General features: G+C 46.3%; 1 protein-coding gene across 3 annotated transcripts in view; it reads left to right on the top strand.

Annotated features, from left to right (window-relative positions):
* als2a (alsin Rho guanine nucleotide exchange factor ALS2 a) overlaps positions 1 to 24,444 on the top strand; it is a 127,877-nt gene that overhangs the window by 70,623 nt on the left and 32,810 nt on the right. For 2 of the 3 annotated variants that reach the window (XM_055871887.1, XM_055871889.1), the window contains exons 16-25: positions 89 to 217; positions 6,136 to 6,159; positions 11,109 to 11,185; positions 12,789 to 12,855; positions 12,986 to 13,158; positions 13,487 to 13,552; positions 13,662 to 13,760; positions 21,271 to 21,435; positions 22,615 to 22,726; positions 23,161 to 23,238. In XM_055871887.1, the coding sequence (XP_055727862.1) occupies positions 89 to 217; positions 6,136 to 6,159; positions 11,109 to 11,185; positions 12,789 to 12,855; positions 12,986 to 13,158; positions 13,487 to 13,552; positions 13,662 to 13,760; positions 21,271 to 21,435; positions 22,615 to 22,726; positions 23,161 to 23,238 (990 nt within the window). The remainder of the gene's footprint in view (positions 1 to 88; positions 218 to 6,135; positions 6,160 to 11,108; positions 11,186 to 12,788; positions 12,856 to 12,985; positions 13,159 to 13,486; positions 13,553 to 13,661; positions 13,761 to 21,270; positions 21,436 to 22,614; positions 22,727 to 23,160; positions 23,239 to 24,444) is intronic. The other variant, XM_055871888.1, reaches the window with a different exon arrangement.

Below are 24,444 nucleotides of genomic sequence, written 5' to 3'. Positions count from 1 at the left end.
TCCCAGGATGTCCTCCGTAAGCCCCAGGCTGCTGTGTAGAGAATAAGTTACTCTGTAAATACAGTACTACTGTGTTCTCTGCTCTCAGGATGTCCTCCGTAAGCCCCAGCGGAGGCTGGTGTATGACAGCAGCAACAAAAGCCTGACCCTCCAGAACGCCGGGAGGTTCTCCGTTAACTGGTTCATCCTGTTTAACGATGCTCTGATTCATGCTCAGGTAAGTGTCTACGGGAACCCTAATCTCTAAACAGTAGTCACACATCAACATCAATAAGACTAGTGAAGGGCTGGGTGGCACACAGACTAATCTGTTACGATTATCACGTCACACACTGTGCCATGTTACCGGATTCAAATATTGATATCAACCTGGCCAGATTGTACGATTTGCTTCAGTTTCGTCGTCACATTCTACGATTGGCTTGCGAGGCTACGTCAGTTGACGTAGGCCACATCGACCGCAGCGGTTTGATGTGAGACGACGTAGGCCACATCGCAGGCAGGAGGGAAGTGAGTTCGGGAAAAAACTTCTTCGAAATAGTTTTCACATGGAAAATGTTTATGTCCGAACTCCCCAAAGATAAATGGGTCGCAATGGTAGAGCGTTTATTTTTGATTGACGATTTTGTGCATTTATCAAAGTCCAATCATTTTACCTAGATTTCAAATGTGTCATGTAATCAAGATTATAAAGGAAATCATTATCTTCTAAAACGTTTAAATGTTTAAATCAAACTATTAATATAAATTTGACTATTCACAATAGTTGTATTATTGTGTGCATACTCAGGTACGGCCGTGTTCCTATTGGTTAGTCACCGGGATCGGCTCATAACACCAGCCACACTACACGATAAAGGCTAAAACATTCTGACACTGCCAGTACTTTGTTGGAGCCTACAACCACATGTAGTGGTACTGAACCAGCAGACCTAGACCCTGTTACACTGAACCAGCCAAGACGTAGTGGTACTGAACCAGCAGACCTAGACCCTGTTATACTGAACCAGCCAAGACGTAGTGGTACTGAACCAGCAGACCTAGACCCTGTTATACTGAACCAGCCAAGACGTAGTGGTACTGAACCAGCAGACCTAGACCCTGTTACACTGAACCAGCAGACCTAGACCCTGTTACACTGAACCAGCCAAGACGTAGTGGTACTGAACCAGCAGACCTAGACCCTGTTACACTGAACCAGCAGACCTAGACCCTGTTTCACTGAATCAGCCAAGACGAAGTGGTACTGAACCAGCAGACCTAGACCCTGTCTCACTGAACCAGCCAAGACATAGTGGTACTGAATCAGCAGACCTAGACCCTGTCACACTGAACCAGCAGACCTAGACCCTGTTACACTGAACCAGCCAAGACGTAGTGGTACTGAATCAGCAGACCTAGACCCTGTTACGCTGAACCAGCCAAGACGTAGTGGTACTGAACCAGCAGACCTAGACCCTGTCTCACTGAACCAGCCAAGACGTAGTGGTACTGAATCAGCAGACATAGACCCTGTTACACTGAACCAGCCAAGACGTAGTGGTACTGAATCAGCAGACCTAGACCCTGTCACACTGAACCAGCCAAGACGTAGTGGTACTGAACCAGCAGACCTAGACCCTGTTACACTGAACCAGCCAAGACGTAGTGGTACTGAATCAGCAGACCTAGACCCTGTTACACTGAACCAGCCAAGACGTAGGGGTACTGAACCAGCAGACCTAGACCCTGTCTCACTGAACCAGCCAAGACGTAATGGTACTGAATCAGCAGACCTAGACCCTGTCACACTGAACCAGCCAAGACGTAGTGGTACTGAATCAGCAGACCTAGACCCTGTCTCACTGAACCAGCCAAGACGTAATGGTACTGAATCAGCAGACCTAGACCCTGTCACGCTGAACTAGCCAAGACGTAGTGGTACTGAACCAGCAGACCTAGACCCTGTCTCACTGAACCAGCCAAGACGTAGTGGTACTGAACCAGCAGACCTAGACCCTGTTATACTGAACCAGCCAAGACGTAGTGGTACTGAACCAGCAGACCTAGACCCTGTCTCACTGAACCAGCAGACCTAGACCCTGTCTCACTGAACCAGCCAAGACGTAGTGGTACTGAACCAGCAGACCTAGACCCTGTTACACTGAACCAGCCAAGACGTTGTGGTACTGAATCAGCAGACCTAGACCCTGTTACACTGAACCAGCCAAGACGTAGTGGTACTGAATCAGCAGACCTAGACCCTGTTACACTGAACTAGCCAAGACGTAGTGGTACTGAATCAGCAGACCTAGACCCTGTCTCACTGAACCAGCAGACCTAGACCCTGTCACACTGAACTAGCCAAGACGTAGTGGTACTGAATCAACAGACCTAGACCCTGTCACACTGAACCAGCCAAGACATAGTGGTACTGAATCAACAGACCTAGACCCTGTCTCACTGAACGAGGAGCCAAGACATAGTGGTACTGAATCAACAGACCTAGACCCTGTCTCACTGAACGAGGAGCCAAGACATAGTGGTACTGAATCAACAGACCTAGACCCTGTCTCACTGAACGAGGAGCCAAGACATAGTGGTACTGAATCAGCAGACCTAGACCCTGTCTCACTGAACCAGCAGACCTAGACCCTGTCTCACTGAACCAGCCAAGACGTAGTGGTACTGAACCAGCAGACCTAGACCCTGTTACACTGAACCAGCCAAGACGTTGTGGTACTGAATCAGCAGACCTAGACCCTGTTACACTGAACCAGCCAAGACGTAGTGGTACTGAATCAGCAGACCTAGACCCTGTCACACTGAACTAGCCAAGACGTAGTGGTACTGAATCAACAGACCTAGACCCTGTCACACTGAACCAGCCAAGACATAGTGGTACTGAATCAACAGACCTAGACCCTGTCTCACTGAACGAGGAGCCAAGACATAGTGGTACTGAATCAACAGACCTAGACCCTGTCTCACTGAACGAGGAGCCAAGACATAGTGGTACTGAATCAACAGACCTAGACCCTGTCTCACTGAACGAGGAGCCAAGACATAGTGGTACTGAATCAGCAGACCTAGACCCTGTCACACTGAACCAGCCAAGACGTAGGGGTACTGAATCAGCAGACCTAGACCCTGTTACACTGAACCAGCCAAGACGTAGTGGTACTGAACCAGCAGACCTAGACCCTGTTACACTTAACCAGCCAAGACGTAGTGGTACTGAATCAGCAGACCTAGACCCTGTCACACTGAACCAGCAGACCTAGACCCTGTCTCACTGAACCAGCAGACCTAGACCCTGTCTCACTGAACCAGCCAAGACGTAGTGGTACTGAATCAGCAGACATAGACCCTGTTACACTGAACCAGCCAAGACGTAGTGGTACTGAATCAGCAGACCTAGACCCTGTCACACTGAACCAGCCAAGACGTAGTGGTACTGAACCAGCAGACCTAGACCCTGTTACGCTGAACCAGCCAAGACGTAGTGGTACTGAATCAGCAGACCTAGACCCTGTTACACTGAACCAGCCAAGACGTAGGGGTACTGAACCAGCAGACCTAGACCCTGTCTCACTGAACCAGCCAAGACGTAATGGTACTGAATCAGCAGACCTAGACCCTGTCACACTGAACCAGCCAAGACGTAGTGGTACTGAATCAGCAGACCTAGACCCTGTCTCACTGAACCAGCCAAGACGTAATGGTACTGAATCAGCAGACCTAGACCCTGTCACGCTGAACTAGCCAAGACGTAGTGGTACTGAACCAGCAGACCTAGACCCTGTCTCACTGAACCAGCCAAGACGTAGTGGTACTGAACCAGCAGACCTAGACCCTGTCTCACTGAACCAGCCAAGACGTAGTGGTACTGAACCAGCAGACCTAGACCCTGTTATACTGAACCAGCCAAGACGTAGTGGTACTGAACCAGCAGACCTAGACCCTGTCTCACTGAACCAGCATACCTAGACCCTGTTACACTGAACCAGCCAAGACGTTGTGGTACTGAATCAGCAGACCTAGACCCTGTTACACTGAACCAGCCAAGACGTAGTGGTACTGAATCAGCAGACCTAGACCCTGTCACACTGAACTAGCCAAGACGTAGTGGTACTGAATCAACAGACCTAGACCCTGTCACACTGAACCAGCCAAGACATAGTGGTACTGAATCAACAGACCTAGACCCTGTCTCACTGAACGAGGAGCCAAGACATAGTGGTACTGAATCAACAGACCTAGACCCTGTCTCACTGAACGAGGAGCCAAGACATAGTGGTACTGAATCAACAGACCTAGACCCTGTCTCACTGAACGAGGAGCCAAGACATAGTGGTACTGAATCAGCAGAACTAGACCCTGTCACACTGAACCAGCCAAGACGTAGGGGTACTGAATCAGCAGACCTAGACCCTGTTACACTGAACCAGCCAAGACGTAGTGGTACTGAACCAGCAGACCTAGACCCTGTTACACTTAACCAGCCAAGACGTAGTGGTACTGAATCAGCAGACCTAGACCCTGTTACACTGAACCAGCCAAGACGTAGTGGTACTGAATCAGCAGACCTAGACCCTGTCACACTGAACCAGCCAAGACATAGTGGTACTGAATCAGCAGACCTAGACCCTGTCTCACTGAACCAGCCAAGACGTAGTGGTACTGAATCAGCAGACCTAGACCCTGTCTCACTGAACCAGCAGACCTAGACCCTGTCTCACTGAACCAGCAGAGACGTAATGGTACTGAATCAGCAGACCTAGACCCTGTCACACTGAACCAGCCAAGACGTAGTGGTACTGAATCAGCAGACCTAGACCCTGTTACACTGAACCAGCCAAGACGTAGTGGTACTGAACCAGCAGACCTAGACCCTGTCTCACTGAACCAGCCAAGACGTAGTGGTACTGAATCAGCAGACCTAGACCCTGTTACACTGAACCAGCCAAGACATAGTGGTACTGAATCAGCAGACCTAGACCCTGTCACACTGAACCAGCCAAGACATAGTGGTACTGAATCAACAGACCTAGACCCTGTTACACTGAACCAGCCAAGACGTATTGGTACTGAATCAGCAGACATAGACCCTGTTACACTGAACCAGCCAAGACGTAGTGGTACTGAATCAGCAGACCTAGACCCTGTCTCACTTAACTGGTGATTATTGTCTGGGACGGTAAAATCGTGGTATAAGATGGCTAAAATCATAGTCCGCAAAGGTCTTTACTAAACAGCCATTGAAACCAATGAAATAGCTGGTAAGGAACTATTGAAACCAATGAAAGAGTTGGTAAGGGAATATTGAAACCAATGAAAGAGTTGGTAAGGGACTATTGAAACTAATGAAAGAGTTGGTAAGGGAATATTGAAACCAATGAAAGCGTTGGTGAGGGAATATTGAAACTAATGTAAGAGTTGGTAAGGGAATATTGAAACCAATGTAAGAGTTGGTAAGGGAATATTGAAACCAATGTAAGAGTTGGTAAGGAAATATTGAAACCAATGAAAGAGTTGGTAAGGAACTATTGAAACCAATGAAAGAGTTGGTAAGGAAATATTGAAACCAATGTAAGAGTTGGTAAGGGAATATTGAAACCAATGAAAGAGTTGGTAAGGGAATATTGAAACCAATGAAAGAGTTGGTAAGGGATTATTGAAACCAATGAAAGAGTTGGTAAGGGAATATTGAAACCAATGAAAGAGTTGGTAAGGGATTATTGAAACCAATGAAAGAGTTGGTAAGGGAATATTGAAACCAATGAAAGAGTTGGTTAGGGAATATTGAAACCAATGAAAGAGTTGGTAAGGAACTATTGAAACCAATGAAAGAGTTGGTAAGGAACTATTGAAACTAATGAAAGTAGGTAGGGAATTATTGAAACCAATGAAAGAGTTGGTAAGGGGCTATTGAAACCAGTGAAAGTAGGTAGGGAATTATTGAAACCAATGAAAGAGTTGGTAAGGGAATATTGAAACCAATGAAAGAGTTGGTAAGGAACTATTGAAACTAATGAAAGTAGGTAGGGAATTATTGAAACCAATGAAAGAGTTGGTAAGGGAATATTGAAACCAATGAAAGCGTTGGTAAGATTTGATTCTATAAGGCTGATATTGTGTCTTTATTTCCGTCAGGGTACCATCCCCTCTAAGAGCTTTGTAAGTATACACTGTCTGCTGTTGTCTTGGGATTTAACCTGTCCAGGTACTGTATTTCCTGGGTCCTTATGGCTTGGCTTTAGAAAGCTTGTCATACATTTCCCAAGCTCCTGAACTGAGACTCCCAGGCCAGGGGCTGTCCTTGGCTGCCTGTATGTCTGTTTTGGGTGTGATTGTGGAACAATGGCCTTAGTTAGGAGCTTTGCACCAGCTCAGGCTTTGTCCTCCTGTTGTATTTACACAGCACAGAGCCTTATCGGTAGTGACTTACAGTGTTAATGTGACCCTGCTGTAACCTGGCTGTCACGTTGCACCACTCTCCTTTGAGAAGGTCCTTTTCAATGAACACTGTTGTCCTTTATTCTGGTTTTGATAGTTGATGAATTGCCTCTGTTGGACCTGTGGTGACTGCCATAGGCTACTGCTCTCTCTGTTGGAGCTGTGGTGACTGCTATTGGCTACTGCTCTCTCTGTTGGACCTGTGGTGACTGCTATAGGCTACTGCTCTCTCTGTTGGAACTGTGGTGACTGCTATAGGCTACTGCTCTCTATGTTGGAGCTGGGGTGACTGCTATAGGCTACCGCTCTCTCTGTTGGACATGTGGTGACTGCTATAGGCTACTGCTCTCTCTGTTGGACCTGTGGTGACTGCTATAGGCTACTGCTCTCTCTGTTGGACCTGTGGTGACTGCTATAGGCTACTGCTCTCTCTGTTGGACCTGTGGTGACTGCTATAGGCTACTGCTCTCTATGTTGGAGCTGGGGTGACTGCTATAGGCTACCGCTCTCTCTGTTGGAGCTGTGGTAACTGCTATAGGCTACTGCTCTCTCTGTTGGAGCTGTGGTGACTGCTATAGGCTACCGCTCTCTCTGTTGGAGCTGTGGTGACTGCTATAGGCTACCGCTCTCTCTGTTGGAGTTGTGGTGACTGCTATAGGCTACCGCTCTCTCTGTTGGAGTTGTGGTGACTGCTATAGGCTACCGCTCTCTCTGTTGGACCTGTGGTGACTGCTATAGGCTACTGCTCTCTCTGTTGGAGGTGTGGTGACTGCTATAGGCTACCGCTCTCTCTGTTGGACCTGTGGTGACTGCTATAGGCTACCGCTCTCTCTGTTGGAGCTGTGGTGACTGCTATAGGCTACCGCTCTCTCTGTTGGACCTGTGGTGACTGCTATAGGCTACCGCTCTCTCTGTTGGACCTGTGGTGACTGCTATAGGCTACCGCTCTCTCTGTTGGAGCTGTGGTGACTGCTATAGGCTACTGCTCTCTCTGTTGCAGCTGTGGTAACTGCTATAGGCTACCGCTCTCTCTCTCTTGGAGCTGTGGTGACTGCTATAGGCTACTGCTCACTCTGTTGGACCTGTGGTGACTGCTATAGGCTACCGCTCTCTCTGTTGGACCTGTGGTGACTGCTATAGGCTACTGCTCTCTCTGTTGGACCTGTGGTGACTGCTATAGGCTACTGCTCTCTCTGTTGCAGCTGTGGTGACTGCTATAGGCTACCGCTCTCTCTGTTGGAGTTGTGGTGACTGCTATAGGCTACCGCTCTCTCTGTTGGACCTGTGGTGACTGCTATAGGCTACTGCTCTCTCTGTTGGAGCTGTGGTGACTGCTATAGGCTACCGCGCTCTCTGTTGGAGCTGTGGTGACTGCTATAGGCTACTACTCTCTCTGTTGGACCTGTGGTGACTGCTATAGGCTACTGCTCTCTCTGTTGGAGCTGTGGTGACTGCTATAGGCTACCGCTCTCTCTGTTGGAGCTGTGGTGACTGCTATAGGCTACCGCTCTCTCTGTTGGAGCTGTGGTGACTGCTATAGGCTACCGCTCTCTCTGTTGGAGCTTTGGTGACTGCTATAGGCTACCGCTCTCTCTGTTGGAGCTGTGGTGACTGCTATAGGCTACCGCTCTCTCTGTTGGATCTGTGGTGACTGCTATAGGCTTCCGCTCTCTCTGTTGGAACTGTGGTGACTGTGTTAGGCTACTGCTCTCTCTGTTGGAGCTGTGGTGACTGCTATAGGCTACCGCTCTCTCTGTTGGACCTGTGGTGACTGCTATAGGCTACTGCTCTCTCTGTTGGAGCTGTGGTGACTGCTATAGGCTACCGCTCTCTCTGTTGGAACTGTGGTGACTGTTTAGGCTACTGCTCTCTCTGTTGGAGCTGTGGTGACTGCTATAGGCTACCGCTCTCTCTGTTGGAGCTGTGGTGACTGCTATAGGCTACCGCTCTCTCTGTTGGAACTGTGGTGACTGCTATAGGCTACTGCTCTCTCTGTTGGAGCTGTGGTGACTGCTATAGGCTACCGCTCTCTCTGTTGGACCTGTGGTGACTGCTATAGGCTACTGCTCTCTCTGTTGGACCTGTGGTGACTGCTATAGGCTACTGCTCTCTCTGTTGGACCTGTGGTGACTGCTATAGGCTACTGCTCTCTCTGTTGGAGCTGTGGTGACTGCTATAGGCTACTGCTCTCTCTGTTGCAGCTGTGGTAACTGCTATAGGCTACCGCTCTCTCTCTCTCTTGGAGCTGTGGTGACTGCTATAGGCTACTGCTCTCTCTGTTGCAGCTGTGGTGACTGCTATAGGCTACCGCTCTCTCTGTTGGAGTTGTGGTGACTGCTATAGGCTACCGCTCTCTCTGTTGGAGCTGTGGTGACTGCTATAGGCTACTGCTCTCTCTGTTGGACCTGTGGTGACTGCTATAGGCTACCGCTCTCTCTGTTGGAGCTGTGGTGACTGCTATAGGCTACCGCTCTCTCTGTTGGACCTGTGGTGACTGCTAAAGGCTACTGCTCTCTCTGTTGGAGCTGTGGTGACTGCTATAGGCTACTGCTCTCTCTGTTGGAGCTGTGGTGACTGCTATAGGCTACTGCTCTCTCTGTTGGAGCTGTGGTGACTGCTATAGGCTACTGCTCTCTCTGTTGGACCTGTGGTGACTGCTATAGGCTACTGCTCTCTCTGTTGGACCTGTGGTGACTGCTATAGGCTACCGCTCTCTCTGTTGGACCTGTGGTGACTGCTATAGGCTACCGCTCTCTCTGTTGGACCTGTGGTGACTGCTATAGGCTACCGCTCTCTCTGTTGGAGCTGTGGTGACTGCTATAGGCTACCGCTCTCTCTGTTGGACCTGTGGTGACTGCTATAGGCTACCGCTCTCTCTGTTGGAGCTGTGGTGACTGCTATAGGCTACTGCTCTCTCTGTTGGACCTGTGGTGATTGCTATAGGCTACCGCTCTCTCTGTTGGAGCTGTGGTGACTGCTATAGGCTACTGCTCTCTCTGTTGGAGCTGTGGTGACTGCTATAGGTTACCGCTCTCTCTGCTGGAGCTGTGGTGACTGCTATAGGCTACTGCTCTCTCTGTTGGAGCTGTGGTGACTGCTATAGGCTACTGCTCTCTCTGTTGGAGCTGTGGTGACTGCTATAGGCTACTGCTCTCTCTGTTGGAGCTGTGGTGACTGCTATAGGCTACTGCTCTCTCTGTTGGAGCTGTGGTGACTGCTATAGGCTACTGCTCTCTCTGTTGGAGCTGTGGTGACTGCTATAGGCTACCGCTCTCTCTGTTGGACCTGTGGTGACTGCTATAGGCTACTGCTCTCTCTGTTGGAGCTGTGGTGACTGCTATAGGCTACTGCTCTCTCTGTTGGAGCTGTGGTGACTGCTATAGGCTACTGCTCTCTCTGTTGGACCTGTGGTGACTGCTATAGGCTACTGCTCTCTCTGTTGGACCTGTGGTGACTGCTATAGGCTACCGCTCTCTCTGTTGGACCTGTGGTGACGGCTATAGGCTACCGCTCTCTCTGTTGGAGCTGTGGTGACTGCTATAGGCTACTGCTCTCTCTGTTGGAGCTGTGGTGACAGCTATAGGCTACCGCTCTCTCTGTTGGAGCTGTGGTGACTGCTATAGGCTACTGTTCTCTCTGTTGGACCTGTGGTGATTGCTATAGGCTACCGCTCTCTCTGTTGGAGCTGTGGTGACTGCTATAGGCTACCGCTCTCTCTGTTGGAGCTGTGGTGACTGCTATAGGCTACCGCTCTCTCTGTTGGAGCTGTGGTGACTGCTATAGGCTACTGCTCTCTCTGTTGGAGCTGTGGTGACTGCTATAGGCTACTGCTCTCTCTGTTGGAGCTGTGGTGACTGCTATAGGTTACCGCTCTCTCTGCTGGAGCTGTGGTGACTGCTATAGGCTACCGCTCTCTCTGTTGGAGCTGTGGTGACTACTATAGGCTACTGCTCTCTCTGTTGGAGCTGTGGTGACTGCTATAGGCTACTGCTCTCTCTGTTGGAGCTGTGGTGACTGCTATAGGCTACTGCTCTCTCTGTTGGAGCTGTGGTGACTACTATAGGCTACTGCTCTCTCTGTTGGAGCTGTGGTGACTGCTATAGGCTACTGCTCTCTCTGTTGGACCTGTGGTGACTGCTATAGGCTACTGCTCTCTCTGTTGGAGCTGTGGTGACTGCTATAGGCTATCGCTCTTTCTGTTGGACCTGTGGTGACTGCTATAGGCTACTGCTCTCTCTGTTGGACCTGTGGTGACTGCTATAGGCTACCGCTCTCTCTGTTGGAGCTGTGGTGACTGCTATAGGCTACCGCTCTCTCTGTTGGACCTGTGGTGATTGCTATAGGCTACCGCTCTCTCTGTTGGACCTGTGGTGACTGCTATAGGCTACTGCTCTCTCTGTTGGACCTGTGGTGACTGCTATAGGCTACTGCTCTCTCTGTTGGACCTGTGGTGACTGCTATAGGCTACCGCTCTCTCTGTTGGAGCTGTGGTGACTGCTATAGGCTACCGCTCTCTCTGTTGGAGCTGTGGTGACTTGTTCTGCTTGAATTCTGCTTGTTCTGCTTGAATTCTGCTTGAATTCTGCTTGTTCTGCTTGATCTGCTTGTTTGAAACAAGTGAAACATAGAAATCCACTGCACTGTGACATCACTGTTGTGTCTCCCTGCAGTTCTCATCTCATCATGTCTACACGCTGGCCACTCTCTGGGTGGAACCAATCACTGACATCACTGCCAACAGCAAACTGTAAGTTTAGTCTACCTGCTATCCTTCTGTCAACCAATAACTAACTAGCCTTTTCTAGCAAGGTAGAATATGGTGTTGAGGTCTGGTAACACCAGACTAATCAATAACTAATGTAAACTCAGCAAAAAAAAGAAACGTCCTCTCACTGTCAACTGCGTTTATTTTCAGCGAACTTAACATGTGTAAATATTTGTATGAACATAACAAGATTCAACGACTGACACGGAACCCAAACCGGCTGCCCGTGCATAAATGTATTTTGTTCCCCCCACAGCAAAACGCGATCACGACTCGCAGGTTAAAATATCAAAACAAACTCTGAACCAATTACATTCATTTGGGGACAGGTCGAAAAGCATAATCATTTATGGCAATTTAGCTAGCCAGCTTGCACTAGCTAGCTAATTTGTACTATTTAGCTAGCTTGCTGTTGCTAGCTAATTTGTCCTGGGATTTAAACATTGAGTTGTTATTTTACCTGAAATGCACAAGGTCCTCTACTCTGACAATTAATTCACACATAAAACGGTCAACCGAATCGTTTCTAGTCATCTCTCTTCCTTCCAGGCTTTTTCTTCTCTTGACTTTATATTGCGATTGGCAACTTTCATAAATTAGGTGCATTACCGCCACTGACCTCGTTCGTTTTTCAGTCACCCACGTGGGTATAACCAATGAGGAGATGGCACGTGGGTACTTGCTTCTATAAACCAATGAGGAGATGGCACGTGGGTACCTGCTTCTATAAACCAATGAGGAGATGGGAGAGGCAGGACTTGCAGTGCGATCAGCGTCAGAAATAGAACTGACTTCTATTTTAGCCCTTGGAAATGCAGACGCTCGTTGGCGCGCGCAAGCAGTGTGGGTGCAATAATTCAATAATATAGATTTCTACTTTTATTTTGCAACGCTTGCACATGCGACGTGAGCGGTGTAGTCAGCCTGTCAGACATAAACTGAACAAGCTCCACAGACATGTGACTAACAGAAATAGAATAATGTGTCCCTGAACAAAAACAAAATCAAAAGTAACAGTCAGTATCTGGTGTGGCCACCCGCTGCATTAAGTACTGCAGTGCATCTCCTCCTCATGGACTGCACCAGATTTGTCAGTTCTTGCTGTGAGATTTTACCCCACTCTTCCACCAAGGTACCTGCAAGTTCCTGGACACTTCTGGGGGGAATCGCCCTAGCCCTCACCCTCCAATCCAACAGATCTGGGCTCTTCGCTGGCAATGGCAGATGTTTTGCAGGAAATCACGCACAGAACGAGCACTATGGCTGGTGGCATTGTCATGCTGGAGGGTCATGTCAGGATGAGCCTGCAGGAAGGGTACCACATGAAGGAGGAGGATGTCTTCCCTGTAACGCACAGCGTTGAGATTGCCTGCAATGACAACAAGCTCAGTCCGATGATGCTGTGACACACCGCCCCAGACCATGACGGACCCTCCATCTCCAAATCAATCCTGCTCCAGAGTACAGGCCTCGGTGTAACGCTCATTCCTTCAAGGATAAACGCGAATCCGACCATCACCCACCAGAAAGCTTATTTTTAAATCTCCTAATCTATTATTTAACGTTGTCATTCTTCTGCCCCCAGGTATGGAATTAAGGTGACAACTCCAGAGGAGAGCTTCACTCTGCTAGCATCCTCACCTCAGGAGAAGGTACAGCTCTCAGACCAGTGTCTGGTTAACACACCTCATAATCCTAATTTTCCCAGTATATCCACATCAGAATAACCACAGCTGACTCTTGAGGTTGATGATATACCACTGTGTCCCTCTGTCCCTCCAGGCTAAGTGGCTAAGGGCTATTAACCAGGCTGTGGAGGCAGTGTTGACCGGAGAAGGGAGCGGTCCTGGGGTCCCTGCTGTCTCTCGTACCGCCTCCTACATCTTCTACAAAGACCTCCGTCTGAAGGATGCCTCCTACTCAGGCCGCTGGCTGTCTGGCAAGCCCCACGGCAAGTGAGTCTAAGGGAGGGACGGGTTTAGAACTTTACAGAAAATGTTACAGAGAACTTTACAGGAAACTTTACAGAAAACATTACAGAGAACTTTACAGGAAACTTTACAGAAAACTTTACAGAGAACTTTACAGAGAACTATACAGAAAACTTTAGTGAAAAAAGGGAACTGAAGAAGGTGTTCTAAGACCAAGCGTTTCTATTAGCTAGATTATTTACACTTTCTAGTAGGTCTATCCTTAACATGCAATTCCGCATTATTGTATAATGAGGCCAAAGTACACCGTTTTTTTCTGTATTGAAAGATTGTCTTCTTCCTTTTCAAACAGAGGGACCATGAAATGGCCAGATGGCAGAAAGTTCACGGGGACCTTTAAACAAGGACTGGAGGACGGGTCAGTGTCAGCCTGGCTAATGCAGAGTTCAGAGTTCAGAGTTCAGAGTGGTTCAACCAGGCAGATGTTGTTCTGTTGTAACCACTGTGTTCGTCTCTTGTGCCTGTAGCTATGGAGACTGTATAATGCCAAACAAGCTCCTCAACAAGAGTGATCGTTACCAGGGCCACTGGAGAGATGGGAAGATGCATGGCTTTGGGACGTACAAGTGAGTTACTGTGTTCACCTGTATATACTACAGGGAGTTACTGTGTTCACCAGTATATACTACAGGAGGTTACTGTGTTCACCTGTATATACTATATATACTGTGTTCACCTGTATATACTACAGGGAATTACTGTGTTCACCTGTATATACTACAGGGAGTTACTGTGTTCACCTGTATATACTACAGGGAGTTACTGTGTTCACCTGTATATACTACAGGGAGTTACTGTGTTCACCTATATATACTGTGTTCACCTGTATATACTACAGGGGGTTACTGTGTTCACCTGTATATACTACAGGGGGTTACTGTGTTCACCTGTATATACTATATATACTGTGTTCACCTGTATATACTACAGGGAGTTACTGTGTTCACCTGTAGATACTACAGGGGGTTACTGTGTTCACCTGTATATACTATATATACTGTGTTCACCTGTATATACTACAGGGAGTTACTGTGTTCACCTGTATATACTACAGGGAATTACTGTGTTCACCTGTATATACTACAGGGAGTTACTGTGTTCACCTGTATATACTACAGGGAGTTACTGTGTTCACCTGTATATACTACAGGGAGTTACTGTGTTCACCTGTATATACTATATATACTGTGTTCACCTGTATATACTACAGGGGGTTACTGTGTTCACCTGTATATACTACAGGGGGTTACTGTGTTCACCTGTATATACTATATATACTGTGTTCACCTGTATATACTACAGGGAGTTACTGTGTTCACCTGTAGATACTACAGGGGGTTACTGTGTTCACCCGTAAATACTATATATACTGTGTTCACCTGTATATACTACAGGGAGTTACTGTGTTCACCTGTAGATACTACAGGGGGTTACTGTGTTCACCTGTATATACTACAGGGGGTTACTGTGTTCACCTGTAGATACTACAGGGAGTTACTGTGTTCACCTGTATATACTACAGGGAGTTACTGTGTTCACCTATATATACTACAGGGAGTTACTGTGTTCACCTGTATATACTACAGGGGGTTACTGTGTTCACCTGTATATACTATATATACTGTGTTCACCTGTATATACTACAGGGAGTTACTGTGTTCACCTGTATATACTACAGGGGGTTACTGTGTTCACCTGTATATACTACAGGGGGTTACTGTGTTCACCTGTATATACTACAGGGAGTTACTGTGCTCACCTATATATACTGTGTTCACCTGTATATACTACAGGGAGTTACTGTGTTCACCTGTGTATACTATATATACTGTGTTCATCTGTATATACTACAGGGGGTTACTCTGTTCACCTGTATATACTACAGGGGGTTACTGTGTTCACCTGTATATACTACAGGGAGTTACTGTGTTCACCTATATATACTGTGTTCACCTGTATATACTACAGGGGGTTACTGTGTTCACCTGTATATACTACAGGGGGTTACTGTGTTCACCTGTATATACTACAGGGGGTTACTGTGTTCACCTGTATATACTACAGGGAGTTACTTTGTTCACCTGTATATACTATATATACTGTGTTCACCTATATATACTACAGGGAGTTACTGTGTTCACCTGTATATACTACAGGGGGTTACTGTGTTCACCTGTATATACTACAGGGAATTACTGTGTTCACCTGTATATACTACAGGGGGTTACTGTGTTCACCTGTATATACTACAGGGGGTTACTGTGTTCACCTGTATATACTACAGGGGGTTACTTTGTTCACCTGTATATACTACAGGGAATTACTGTGTTCACCTGTATATACTACAGGGGGTTACTTTGTTCACCTGTATATACTATATATACTGTGTTCACCTATATATACTACAGGGGGTTACTGTGTTCACCTGTATATACTACAGGGAGTTACTTTGTTCACCTGTATATACTATATATACTGTGTTCACCTGTATATACTACAGGGAGTTACTGTGTTCACCTGTATATACTACAGGGGGTTACTGTGTTCACCTGTATATACTACAGGGAATTACTGTGTTCACCTGTATATACTACAGGGGGTTACTGTGTTCACCTGTATATACTACAGGGAGTTACTGTGTTCACCTATATATACTGTGTTCACCTGTATATACTACAGGGGGTTACTGTGTTCACCTGTATATACTACAGGGAGTTACTGTGTTCACCTGTATATACTATATATACTGTGTTCACCTATATATACTACAGGGAGTTACTGTGTTCACCTGTATATACTACAGGGGGTTACTGTGTTCACCTGTATATACTACAGGGGGTTACTTTGTTCACCTGTATATACTATATATACTGTGTTCACCTGTATATACTACAGGGAGTTACTGTGTTCACCTGTATATACTACAGGGGGTTACTGTGTTCACCTGTATATACTACAGGGAATTACTGTGTTCACCTGTATATACTACAGGGAGTTACTGTGTTCACCTGTATATACTACAGGGAGTTACTGTGTTCACCTGTATATACTACAGGGAGTTACTGTGTTCACCTGTATATACTATATATACTGTGTTCACCTGTATATACTACAGGAGGTTACTGTGTTCACCTGTATATACTACAGGGGGTTACTGTGTTCACCTGTATATACTACAGGGAGTTACTGTGTTCACCTGTATATACTATATATACTGTTTTCACCTGTATATACTACAGGGAGTTACTGTGTTCACCTGTATATACTACAGGAGGTTACTGTGTTCACCTGTATATACTACAGGGAGTTACTGTGTTCACCTGTATATACTATATATACTGTTTTCACCTGTATATACTACAGGGAGTTACTGTGTTCACCTGTATATACTACAGGGAGTTACTGTGTTCACCTGTATATACTACAGGGGGTTACTGTGTTCACCTGTATATACTACAGGGAGTTACTGTGTTCACCTGTATATACTACAGGGAGTTACTGTGTTCACCTGTATATACTACAGGGAGTTACTGTGTTCACCTGTATATACTATATATACTGTGTTCACCTGTATATACTACAGGGAGTTACTGTGTTCACCTGTATATACTACAGGAGGTTACTGTGTTCACCTGTATATACTACAGGAGGTTACTGTGTTCACCTGTATATACTACAGGAGGTTACTGTGTTCACCTGTATATACTACAGGGAGTTACTGTGTTCACCTGTATATACTATATATACTGTGTTCACCTGTATATACTACAGGGGGTTACTGTGTTCACCTGTATATACTACAGGGGGTTACTGTGTTCACCTGTATATACTACAGGGGGTTACTGTGTTCACCTGTATATACTACAGGGGGTTACTGTGTTCACCTGTAGATACTACAGGGGGTTACTGTGTTCACCTGTATATACTACAGGGGGTTACTGTGTTCACCTGTATATACTACAGGGGGTTACTGTGTTCACCTGTATATACTACAGGGGGTTACTGTGTTCACCTGTATATACTATAGGAGGTTACTGTGTTCACCTGTATATACTACAGGGAGTTACTGTGTTCACCTGTATATACTATATATACTGTGTTCACCTGTATATCCTACAGGGGGTTACTGTGTTCACCTGTATATACTACAGGGAGTTACTGTGTTCACCTGTATATACTACAGGAGGTTACTGTGTTCACCTGTATATACTACAGGAGGTTACTGTGTTCACCTGTATATACTACAGGAGGTTACTGTGTTCACCTATATATACTGTGTTCACCTGTATATACTACAGGGAGTTACTGTGTTCACCTGTATATACTACAGGGAGTTACTGTGTTCACCTGTATATACTACAGGGAGTTACTGTGTTCACCTGTATATACTATATATACTGTGTTCACCTGTATATACTACAGGGAGTTACTGTGTTCACCTGTAGATACTACAGGGGGTTACTGTGTTCACCTGTATATACTACAGGGGGTTACTGTGTTCACCTGTATATACTATATATACTGTGTTCACCTGTATATACTACAGGGGGTTACTGTGTTCACCTGTATATACTACAGGGGGTTACTGTGTTCACCTGTATATACTATATATACTGTGTTCACCTGTATATACTACAGGGAGTTACTGTGTTCACCTATATATACTGTGTTCACCTGTAGATACTACAGGGAGTTACTGTGTTCACTTGTATATACTACAGGGAATTACTGTGTTCACCTGTATATACTACAGTGAGTTACTGTGTTCACCTGTATATACTATATATACTGTGTTCACCTGTATATACTACAGTGAGTTACTGTGTTCACCTGTATATACTATATATACTGTGTTCACCTGTATATACTACAGGGGGTTACTGTGTTCACCTGTATATACTACAGGGGGTTACTGTGTTCACCTGTATATACTACAGGGGGTTACTGTGTTCACCTGTATATACTACAGGGGGTTACTGTGTTCACCTGTATATACTACAGGGAGTTACTGTGTTCACCTGTATATACTACAGGGAGTTACTGTGTTCACCTATATATACTGTGTTCACCTGTATATACTACAGTGAGTTACTGTGTTCACCTGTATATACTATATATACTGTGTTCACCTGTATATACTACAGGGGGTTACTGTGTTCACCTGTATATACTACAGGGGGTTACTGTGTTCACCTGTATATACTACAGGGGGTTACTGTGTTCACCTGTATATACTACAGGGGGTTACTGTGTTCACCTGTATATACTACAGGGAGTTACTGTGTTCACCTGTATATACTACAGGGGGTTACTGTGTTCACCTGTATATACTACAGGGGGTTACTGTGTTCACCTGTATATACTACAGGGGGTTACTGTATTCACCTGTATATACTACAGGGGGTTACTGTATTCACCTGTATATACTACAGGGAGTTACTGTGTTCACCTGTATATACTACAGGGGGTTACTGTGTTCACCTGTATATACTACAGGGGGTTACTGTGTTCACCTGTATATACTACAGGGAGTTACTGTGTTCACCTGTATATACTACAGGGGGTTACTGTGTTCACCTGTATATACTACAGGGGGTTACTGTGTTCACCTGTATATACTACAGGGGGTTACTGTATTCACCTGTATATACTACAGGGGGTTACTGTATTCACCTGTATATACTACAGGGAGTTACTGTGTTCACCTGTATATACTACAGGGGGTTACTGTGTTCACCTGTATATACTACAGGGAGTTACTGTGTTCACCTGTATATACTACAGGGGGTTACTGTGTTCACCTGTATATACTACAGGGGGTTACTGTGTTCACCTGTATATACTACAGGGAGTTACTGTGTTCACCTGTATATACTACAGGGGGTTACTGTGTTCACCTGTATATACTACAGGGGGTTACTGTGTTCACCTGTATATACTACAGGGGGTTACTGTGTTCACCTGTATATACTACAGGGGGTTACTGTGTTCACCTGTATATACTACAGGGGGTTACTGTGTTCACCTGTATATACTACAGGGAGTTACTGTGTTCACCTGTATATACTACAGGGGGTTACTGTGTTCACCTGTATATACTACAGGGGGTTACTGTGTTCACCTGTATATACTACAGGGGGTTACTGTATTCACCTGTATATACTACAGGGGGTTACTGTATTCACCTGTATATACTACAGGGAGTTACTGTGTTCACCTGTATATACTACAGGGGGTTACTGTGTTCACCTGTATATACTACAGGGAGTTACTGTGTTCACCTGTATATACTACAGGGGGTTACTGTGTTCACCTGTATATACTACAGGGGGTTACTGTGTTCACCTGTATATACTACAGGGAGTTACTGTGTTCACCTGTATATACTACAGGGGGTTACTGTGTTCACCTGTATACTACAGGTGTATGATTGTAGTTCTCTCCAGGTATGATACAGGTCAGGTGTATGATTGTAGTTCTCTACAGATATGCTGCAGGTGTATGATTGTAGTTCTCTCCAGGTATGATACAGGTGTATGATTGTAGTTCTCTCCAGGTATGCTACAGGTCAGGTGTATGATTGTAGTTCTCTACAGATATGCTGCAGGTGTATGATTGTAGTTCTCTCCAGGTATGTTACAGGTGTATGATTGTAGTTCTTTTCAGGTATGTTACAGGTGTATGATTGTAGTTCTCTCCAGGTATGCTACAGGTCAGGTGTATGATTGTAGTTTTCTCCAGGTATGATACAGGTGTATGATTGTAGTTTTCTCCAGGTATGATACGGGTCAGTTGTATGATTGTAGTTCTCTCCAGGTATGCTACAGGTCAGGTGTATGATTGTAGTTCTCTACAGATATGCTACAGGTCAGGTGTATGATTGTAGTTCTCTACAGATATGCTACAGGTGTATGATTGTAGTTCTCTCCAGGTATGCTACAGGTCAGGTGTATGATTGTAGTTCTCTCCAGGTATGCTACAGGTCAGGTGTATGATTGTAGTTCTCTCCAGGTTTGCTACAGGTCAGGTGTATGATTGTAGTTCTCTACAGAAATGCTACAGGTGTATGATTGTAGTTCTCTCCAGGTATGCTACAGGTCAGGTGTATGATTGTAGTTCTCTCCAGGAATGCTACAGGTGTATGATTGTAGTTCTCTCCAGGTATGTTACAGGTGTATGATTGTAGTTTTCTCCAGGTATGCTACAGGTGTATGATTGTAGTTCTCTCCAGGTATGTTACAGGTCAGGTGTATGATTGTAGTTTTCTCCAGGTATGATACGGGTCAGTTGTATGATTGTAGTTCTCTCCAGGTATGCTACAGGTCAGGTGTATGATTGTAGTTCTCTCCAGGTATGCTACAGGTCAGGTGTATGATTGTAGTTCTCTCCAGGAATGCTACAGGTGTATGATTGTAGTTCTCTCCAGGTATGTTACAGGTGTATGATTGTAGTTCTCTCCAGGTATGATACAGGTGTATGATTGTAGTTCTCTCCAGGTATGCTACAGGTCAGGTGTGTGATTGTAGTTCTCTCCAGGTATGTTACAGGTCAGGTGTATGATTGTAGTTCTCTCCAGGTATGTTACAGGTCAGGTGTATGATTGTAGTTCTCTCCAGGTATGCTACAGGTGTATGATTGTAGTTCTCTCCAGGTATGCTACAGGTCAGGTGTGTGATTGTAGTTCTCTACAGGAATGCTACAGGTCAGGTGTGTGATTGTAGTTCTCTCCAGGTATGCTACAGGTGTATGATTGTAGTTCTCTCCAGGTATGTTACAGGTCAGGTGTATGATTGTAGTTCTCTCCAGGTATGCTACAGGTCAGGTGTATGATTGTAGTTCTCTCCAGGTATGTTACAGGTCAGGTGTATGATTGTAGTTCTCTCCAGGTATGCTACAGGTGTATGATTGTAGTTCTCTCCAGGTATGCTACAGGTCAGGTGTGTGATTGTAGTTCTCTACAGGAATGCTACAGGTCAGGTGTGTGATTGTAGTTCTCTCCAGGTATGCTACAGGTGTATGATTGTAGTTCTCTCCAGGTATGTTACAGGTCAGGTGTATGATTGTAGTTCTCTCCAGGTATGCTACAGGTCAGGTGTATGAGGGATCCTTCCATGAGAACGTCCGTCAGGGCCATGGGATGCTGAGCTCTGGGAAGCTGATTGGCTCTTCTTCCAATGTGTTCGTTGGCCAGTGGCTTCAAGACAAGAAGATGGGATATGGAGTCTTTGATGACATCACTAGGTATAGTACAGCACTTGATTTTACTTGATTTGTCATCAAAAACGTACATCTGTGGTTGAATAGCCTGGTCTCAGATCTGTTGATAAAAACGTCCATTTGTGGTTGAATAGCCTGGTCTCAGATCTGTTGATAAAAACGTACATCTGTGGTTGAATAGCCTGGTCTCAGATCTGTTGATAAAAACGTCCATCTGTGGTTGAATAGCCTGGTCTCAGATCTGTTGATAAAAACGTACATCTGTGGTTGAATAGCCTGGTCTCAGATCTGTTGATTAAAAACGTACATCTGTGGTTGAATAGCCTGGTCTCAGATCTGTTGATAAAAACTTACATCTGTGGTTGAATAGCCTGGTCTCAGATCTGTTGATAAAAACGTCCATTTGTGGTTGAATAGCCTGGTCTCAGATCTGTTGATAAAAACGTACATCTGTGGCTGAATAGCCTGGTCTCAGATCTGTGGTTGAATAGCCTGGTCTCAGATCTGTGGTTGAATAGCCTGGTCTCAGATCTGTGGTTGAATAGCCTGGTCTCAGATCTGTGGTTGAATAGCCTGGTCTCAGATCTGTGGTTGAATAGCCTGGTCTCAGATCTGTGGTTGAATAGCCTGGTCTCAGATCTGTTGATAAAAACGTCAATTTGTGGTTGAATAGCCTGGTCTCAGATCTGTTGATAAAAACGTACATCTGTGGTTGAATAGCCCGGTCTCAGATCTGTGGTTGAATAGCCCGGTCTCAGATCTGTGGTTGAATAGCCTGGTCTCAGATCTGTGGTTGAATAGCCCGGTCTCAGATCTGTGGTTGAATAGCCCGGTCTCAGATCTGTGGTTGAATAGCCTGGTCTCAGATATGTGGTTGAATAGCCTGGTCTCAGATCTGTTGATAAAAACGTCAATTTGTGGTTGAATAGCCTGGTCTCAGATCTGTTGATAAAAACGTACATCTGTGGTTGAATAGCCCGGTCTCAGATCTGTGGTTGAATAGCCCGGTCTCAGATCTGTGGTTGAATAGCCTGGTCTCAGATCTGTGGTTGAATAGCCCGGTCTCAGATCTGTGGTTGAATAGCCCGGTCTCAGATCTGTGGTTGAATAGCCCGGTCTCAGATATGTGGTTGAATAGCCCGGTCTCAGATCTGTGGTTGCTGCTCTGCTTTTCTCCGTTCTATCTGTCTTGTCTTGTTTCAGAGGAGAGAAGTACATGGGCCTGTGGGTTGATGACCAGCGCCATGGCAGTGGGGTGGTCGTCACTCAGTTCGGTCTTTACTATGAAGGGACCTTCAGTAACAACAAGATGATGGTGAGTCCCACACAGTCTCTCTCTGGGTTCAGCACTGTAGGCCTGATGCCTGCAATCTCAATCTTTAAAAACATTTTGATTTTATTTTATTAGGCTGTAGATCAGCTATAATATTGCAAATAGATTGTGGCTTCTATCAATGTAATTATCTGCTTTTTTTCCAATCCCTCATATATTTTTTGGGGGGTAAATATAATGTAAATATTTGTAAATATATTTTCCTTTATTATTGTCCCCTAAGCCTACCACCCTTCCCCTAATTGGACTAAACTAATGAACAGCAATACTTAGGTTTCTACTTCCTGTTTATACATACTATATACATTCTACTGTCACAATCTAGTTTACCAGAGTTATATGTTTGTTTTTAATCCCTTTCTTCAGCTACCCTCAACCCCTCCCATCTAACTCGATCTCAATGTCTTCTCTTTTAGGGTACTGGTCTGCTAGTATCTGAAGATGACACAGCCTTTGAGGGAGACTTCTCAGAAGACTGGACCCCTAATGGCAAGGTAAGGTATAGTTAGAGAGGGATGCGGGGAGGCAGGTAGCCTAGTGGTTAGAGCGTTGGGCCAGTAACTGAAAGGTTGGTTCCGCTCCTCGTTCTGGTTCCGCTCCTCGTTCTGGTTCCGCTCCTCGTTCTGGTTCCGCTCCTCGTTCTGGTTCCGCTCCTCGTTCTGGTTCCGCCCCGCCTTCTGGTTCCGCTCCTCGTTCTGGTGCCGCTCTTCCTTCTGGTTCCGCTCTTCCTTCTGCTTCCGCTCTTCCTTCTGGTTCCGCTCTTCCTTCTGGTTCCGCTCTTCGTTCTGGACCCGCTCTTCGTTCTGGTTCCGCTCTTCCTTCTGGTTCCGCTCTTCTGGTTCCGCTCCTCCTCCTCGTTCCGCTCCTCCTTCTGGACCCACTCTTCATTCTGGTCCCGCTCTTCCTTCTGGTTCCGCTCCTCGTTCTGGTTCCGCTCTTCCTTCTGGTTCCGCTCTTCCTTCTGGTTCCGCTCTTCCTTCTTGTTCCGCTCCTCCTTCTGGACCCGCTCTTCATTCTGGTTCCGCTTTTCCTTCTGGTTCCGCTCCTCGTTCTGGTTCCGCTCCTCGTTCTGGTTCCGCTCCTCGTTCTGGTTCCGCTCCTCGTTCTGGTTCCGCCCTTCCTTCTGGTTCCGCTCCTCGTTCTGGTTCCGCCCTTCCTTCTGGTTCCGCTCTTCCTTCTGGTTCCGCTCTTCCTTCTGGTTCCGCTCCTCCTTCTGGTTCCGCTCCTCGTTCTGGTGCCGCTCCTCGTTCTGGTGCCGCTCCTCGTTTTGGTTCCGCTCCTCGTTTTGGTTCCGCTCCTCCTTCTGGTTCCGCTCCTCCTTCTGGTTCCGCTCTTCCTTCTGGTTCCGCTCCTCCTTCTGGTTCCGCTCCTCCTTCTGGTTCCGCTCTTCCTTCTGGTTCCGCTCCTCCTTCTGGACCCGCTCTTCCTTCTGGTTCCGCTCCTCCTTCTGGACCCGCTCTTCCTTCTGGACCCGCTCTTCCTTCTGGTTCCGCTCCTCGTTCTGGTTCCGCTCTTCCTTCTGGTTCCGCTCTTCCTTCTTGTTCCGCTCCTCCTTCTGGACCCGCTCTTCATTCTGGTTCCGCTTTTCCTTCTGGTTCCGCTCCTCGTTCTGGTTCCGCTCCTCGTTCTGGTTCCGCTCCTCGTTCTGGTTCCGCTCCTCGTTCTGGTTCCGCCCTTCCTTCTGGTTCCGCTCCTCGTTC

The sequence above is a fragment of the Salvelinus fontinalis genome, chromosome 19 (assembly GCF_029448725.1).
Source record: "Salvelinus fontinalis isolate EN_2023a chromosome 19, ASM2944872v1, whole genome shotgun sequence".
Classification (NCBI taxonomy): Eukaryota; Metazoa; Chordata; class Actinopteri; order Salmoniformes; family Salmonidae; genus Salvelinus; species Salvelinus fontinalis.
This window is presented reverse-complemented; position numbering and strand designations above follow the sequence as displayed.